The sequence below is a fragment of the Bemisia tabaci genome, chromosome 3 (assembly GCF_918797505.1).
Source record: "Bemisia tabaci chromosome 3, PGI_BMITA_v3".
NCBI lineage: Eukaryota > Metazoa > Arthropoda > Insecta > Hemiptera > Aleyrodidae > Bemisia > Bemisia tabaci.
In genome coordinates this window covers 60,045,891-60,051,890 of record NC_092795.1, presented here as the reverse complement: position 1 = coordinate 60,051,890, position 6,000 = coordinate 60,045,891, and the positions used below count along the sequence as shown (strand labels likewise).

The 6,000-nt window shown below is 33.9% G+C and overlaps 1 protein-coding gene across 4 annotated transcripts in view; it reads right to left on the bottom strand.

Moving 5' to 3' along the window:
- Positions 1-254: 254 nt before the first annotated feature.
- Dscam2 (Down syndrome cell adhesion molecule 2) overlaps positions 255-6,000 on the bottom strand; it is a 110,633-nt gene continuing 104,887 nt past the window's right edge. For all 4 annotated transcript variants that reach the window (XM_072298969.1, XM_072298968.1, XM_072298970.1 and 1 more), the window contains exons 29-32: positions 5,664-5,794; positions 4,762-4,909; positions 3,397-3,487; positions 255-2,787 (exon numbers count right to left, since the gene is read on the bottom strand). In XM_072298969.1, coding sequence (XP_072155070.1) covers positions 2,586-2,787; positions 3,397-3,487; positions 4,762-4,909; positions 5,664-5,794 — 572 coding nt within the window. In that variant the 3' untranslated portion in view covers positions 255-2,585. The remainder of the gene's footprint in view (positions 2,788-3,396; positions 3,488-4,761; positions 4,910-5,663; positions 5,795-6,000) is intronic.

Here is a 6,000-nt window from a genome sequence, read left to right as displayed (position 1 = left end):
TCTCTCTCAATTTCTCATTTCCATATTGTCAATATAATTTTACATACCGACTAAAATATAACGCTTGGACCAAGTCACTGTTGCTTATTTTACGTGTGGGCGTAAAGTACTGGACAAAAAAGGTGCCGGACGAAAAATCGTTGACAAAATGTCCTGAAACCCATGATCATACCACATGTCTCATAATGGAGGTTTCATTTTCAGAGGTCCCATTGAACTCAATTTGGGTGTCGGGCACAGAAGAATCTCATCCATTAAATATAATAAATATTTATTTGATTTATTATGAAAAATTAAACAATTAGAAAAGTCAAAATTAAACAGAACAATTATATACACGGCAATTTTCAGATCAGTGGTCAATTAAACCATCAATTAGCAATGAAGATTACAGAGAGGAGCACAAGTTGCACAAGGTATTGTCAAAACTGAGCAAGAGTTTCTCAACAGAAAAACAATCTGAAATTCAATTTCTTTTCAACTTACTTCACAACTTACAAAATAAAGATTCCTTGGAAAAGAGAGCTTGCCTGATCTTGACAATTTCTAATGTGATGTCTCATAATCTCTCTCTGATGTCTTCAAATTAGGGTGACCTAGAAAAAAAGGGGGTACTCGTACCTGACGTCTAACCCAGGGAAGTGATCAATGAAAAAATTGAGTATCTACGAAATACATCCTGGGTTGGATGCACACAAAACAATTACAGCTGGGCTAGTCCTCCTTCTGATTTGTCACACGCTTTTAAGCAAGTGAACACATATGCAGTTGAAAAGAATTGAAGAACTTTTCAGGATGAATTTTTCAAAAACCTGGCGATTCTATCTTGTTGAAAATCCTAAGTTCAGAACTCTGTGATGCCAATATTTCAAGAAAACTTAAGAAAATTGACCAAAATTCAAGGGAAAGCAAGGTCATTCAAATATGTGCACATAAGTTAAAGGGATCCAAACTAATGGATGGTCTTGTGTTCCATGGTGTAAGTACCCACATTTTTTCTTATGAGTGACCCTTCTACTAGTTGGAAAAGATTAACATTTGCAATGAAAAAATGAGAGACTGTCACAAATGATCTAATGAATTTCAGTCTTCTTTGATTGGCAGCTCAAGAAACATGGATTGAAAAGTCAAAGAACAAGGTATTTCCTGTTCAGTCCTTTGAGAGATGACAAAAATGGCTTTGAAATCATTCAGGGACAATAATACATTGAGTTGATTTCTAAATGATGATCAGTCAAACATATCAAGTGTCATGTATTATTTTACACGCAATAAAGTCAGTGCCAAAAGATGAAAATCAAAAGTTCACAATTGGAGAAGTCTCAAGATATTTAAACAGGATTATTTATCCTGAAATATTTTCCTGAGGGATGAATAACATACTTTTCTCACAATTCAGATTTTCGTAACTATTATTTGGCAAATGAGATGAGAGCAAAACTAAATAAATAAATGAATGAAAATATCACAGCACAGTAACATTAGACAAATAATGGTTCATGAAAATATTCCACCTTTCTTCTACCTACAGGTTATCAATATCTTTCAGCAGACTAGAATTTTAATAAACCGAACAACTTAAAAGGCTGCAACATCAATACCGATAAAGCATAGGCTTAACAGTTCACTTCACTCATTACTCATTCGTTTCACACTTTTTCTTACGTAAAATTCTGGTTGGAATTTACATAGTTGAAATTTGAATTTCATTAAAAATTAAATTCCATTAGTAACAAGGCAGCAGGAAATTTCCACCAACAAAGCGCAATAAAATATAAAAACATAAAAAATAAGGCAAAATAAAAATAGGTACAGATTAAAAAGTAAAACAATCTACACCCAACATCAAATGTGCTGGTTGATTCACGTAAATTGAAAATTGAAATAGCTCTCACATCAAAAGAAGTCAACTGAGAGGATTAGTGAAATGCCTTGCAAGAATTGCCTTAGGTCATGAGATCATGGGTTCTTTCCCAAACAATTCATTGAAACATTCCTCGTTTTCTTTTAAATTAGTATTTTTTACAAACATTTTTTTTTTAAATAGAAAAGTAAAGCTGACAATGTTGACAACGTCAGAACATGTAAGTATATATTATGTTTTGCCGATGAAAATAAGGAGTTTTTTTTTATCCATTTTTTGAATTGGCAATATCAGTTATAAAACTTTGTGAGCTTTTCAATTTAATAAAAAAAAATTAACTGATAATATTTAAAACAAATTTTCTAGACATTTTTAATGCACAATTCTCAAATTTTTGAAAGTAGGGGTACAAAATTCTCCAAAAGAAACCACCAACTCTATTTTAAATTGTGCTGGTTCAGCTTGTCCTAGAAATGTGTAGCAAATACAAATTAAGATGATGAAAGACGAGTCTCTTCACTTGTGACAAGTAGCAATATAAAAATATACCTGATGACAATTTTTCACCGAATCAAATAGTTTAAAAGAGCAGCTTGACCCGCTCCAGAAGCTGGTGCACCAAAATTCAACGAGATTAAATCTTGCATTCTTATCTCATAGAAACTATGTAGTTATTCTCAAAGAACTAGTGGTACTTCCCGAAATACATTTAATCTTACCTCTACACAGCTATGGAGTAGTCTGAATGCTGTTGATTGTTAGATGGTCTTGACCACAGACTAGACCTTATACCTAATTTCAATTTTTTAAGTGTATCTATATCACATTCTGCCTCACTTAGCTCTGGTCGTTCTATACCACCTCGAAATGAGGTTTCGACAATTGACAGTGATGTCCGCAGTCCTTTGTTAGGAACTAACCACCTAAAAAATTGAGAAAAAACAAATTTAGTAAAAATACATGGCAAAAAGTATGTAAAGCTTTCGTAAAAATTGAAAGGTTTCGAGAGAGTAAAATCTTTTAGGATTTGAGACACCAAATACTGAGATGGAAAAATGATCAAGGTGATTCTCTTATGAGAAAAAACTTTAATATGTATGGTTTACAAGTGCCTTGCTAGGAAATGCGTTCCTTAATCTTTTCAAAAACTGTGAATGTTTATAAAGATCGAACTACATATGGATTACATTTTGCAATAAAGAACCACTATTTCTGGCCCATTTTAGAAACAACATCCATACCATTGGTTTCCCCATGCAGATAAGTGCTTTTATGGGAGAGCCAAAGATAGTGGTTCCTTTTTGCAAAATGCAATCCGTATATACTTCTGGGGTTATCACACTTTTGGATATGATTCAAGCTCTGGTTCAGTTACTTCTCTCAAGACATTGCTTGGTACTGATTTTGTCGCTTTGTGTAATTACTATCATTAATATCTGCTCTTGACTTGCAGAAGCATATTCTCTATCTGATGCAAGATGTCAAAAGAGCAAGGAATGAAAAAATTCAAGATTACAAATAGATATGCATACCTTGATCTGCCTTGTCGAGGTAATGATTTTTGCTCAGACATAGGAGATAGGTCTGATGATGTACTGGACTGTGCACCATGGTAAATAAAATCTGAAAAGAAAAAAAATATTTGTTTATAAGTTGAACTTTCGTTGGATGACAGAAGATGATAAGGGATAAGATTCCTTAAAATTGCAAGGAAGGGTCACTGTTTTCGGGATGAATCCACTGCTCAAGAAGGATCAAAATGGTGGTTGAAAAAGAACAGAGAAGTATCTCAAATTGCACAGATAGAAAGCAAACGGTAATCATCGCAGTAATCGGCAGAAATCTTGGTATTGAGCATTTGAATCTTGCAGTATTTTCTAGCCTGACAGGAATCATTTTGCAAAAATGCAGCACCGATGAACAAAGATAAATTTTTAAAATCTCTCTCTCTATCTCATATGTTTTCTAAAATTAAAATGAGGGACTTGGAAGACAAGGCGCATAAGTGCTGTTTTTGCCATTTCAAGAAATACGAGTTTGAAGTTTTGAAATTACATGGATCCTTATGAAGAAAAGAAGGTTCAAACTGACTTTTTGATGCTTAAACCGAAATTATGGAGCACATTTTTCACATAACATGCATAAAAGCTAGTTTTATTTGAAATCACGGTTATCTCAATTTGTTAAAAAACTGAAAATATGCACCTTTTCCTCCAAGCCCCTCAAATGTGGTTTTATAATATTTCTTTTTTTCGGTTACAATTTTGCTTGATAAATGAGTAGGCACGAAGAAAGTAACCAGTGATTTAGGTGCTCTTTGAGAGTCAGCTTCTGCATTATTGCTCTGATAAGGAAGAACGCCATATAAACCTTCAGATGTTGCCAAATTTTGTTTGATAAAATACGATCTTTTTTAAAAAAAATCATAAATATTTCTCACTCATGTTTTCCACGAACTTGATTCCCAATTTGATTGACAGTATTCAAAAAGTTGAAGGAGAAATATTTATGACCTCCCCAAAAAATACATCCTTTCTCAGGGAAAATTTGGCACTATTCAAATGCTCTTACAGCCTTTTTAGTTAGTACAGCAGAATAGGAGACATCATGGATTTTTATCCTACTTTCTTCCAGCTAAACAATATTTCCAACGCATACGTTGGACATGTTAACGGACAGTTACAACAACCAAGGGTAAAAACACTGTTGAAAGAAACAGGGGCTCTGCACTCTGATGTTATACATTATAGACTGTGAACCATAGTGATGATAAAGAGAGGTTGTTGGGATTGGTTGCTGAGATCTGTCTTTACAAAATATTTGAGTAAATGCAAACTTGGCTAGGTATTCAATCTCTTGTAATGCGGAGAATAAAAAAAACTGAACATTGTACTTACTAGATGTGTGCTTAACTTTAGCAGTCTCTAACTGATTTGAAGATTCTGTACGACTTGATGTCAATGGATCACCATCCGAGTCAGAATCATCTGACTCGGCGTCATTTTTTCGACAGCTCACTCTCCTCATTCTCCGACTTTTGGCTATCTGCAGGGAAACAAAAGAAGAATAAAACTGAAATTAGCGAAAATAAGGAGCACTCAAATTACCTAGAAATAATGTATGTTTTTAATCAGCAGTAACAGAGGCCTATAATCATATGGGTCTTGATGGTCTTTAAGATCAAGATATTTCGCGTCTTATTTTTGGTGCAATTCGCTCTGCAAATGCCGATGTGAGACTTGGCATTCCAAGATTGCTGTATTCGTGTATTAAGGTGAGTAACATTTTCTTTATTGAGAAAATTTAGTTTTCAAAGTCATTTCTTTTCCTTAATTTTTTTTTCAAAGTTTGTTTGGCAACAAGTTTTGTTTAAACTCATGAATACTCGAATTTTTAAACAAATGCAGGGTTTCCTGGAATTGCCTGACTTTTCCAGATCATCATCAAGTCCCTTACTTTCCAGGTTTTCTAGACTGCCAAAAACCCTGCAAACGTCACTTACCTCCTTCTATCGCCGAAGGATTAAATTATACGAAACTAATTGTTCATTGTAAATTACATTTTTTTCTCTTTTTACGAGCCAAGCTCCAAATCTTCACATGAGAATAAGTATGTGCATTAAATACATTATAATGCACTTTATGAGGACTTATAACACTGCTTTGACTTATTTTTGACTCATTTTAAGTTGCAAATTGAAATGATAATTTAAAGGCTTTGCGTAAAAAAAAAACTAGGAAACCTAAATCCAGTGCCTGTTGAAACATGCATTCATGTTCTCTTAAAAAGTTCTACTTACAGCGTGAGGTGGAGGAGAGGCACAGCCTTCTGTCATGCCCCGTTCATGGTACATAAAACTATGAAGAAGCGTATTGTTTGGCTCCGTGGTAAGCTGGAATGTCGCATAAGGTGATATGTCATCCGACGTTTCTAAACAATAAGAAATTAAAAAAATTAGAGCTGATGCCAAATTAGTAAGTACACATTTGGGGTGTGGCTGAGGTGCTGCTACTACATTTCATTTCAATGTCAAGAGAAAGCTAGCATGTATTATACAACTAATCCACTATTATGCGGCTATCTACGGATAAAGCCTTCTAAAAGAGGTAAAGAAAAACATAAAATATAAAATCAGT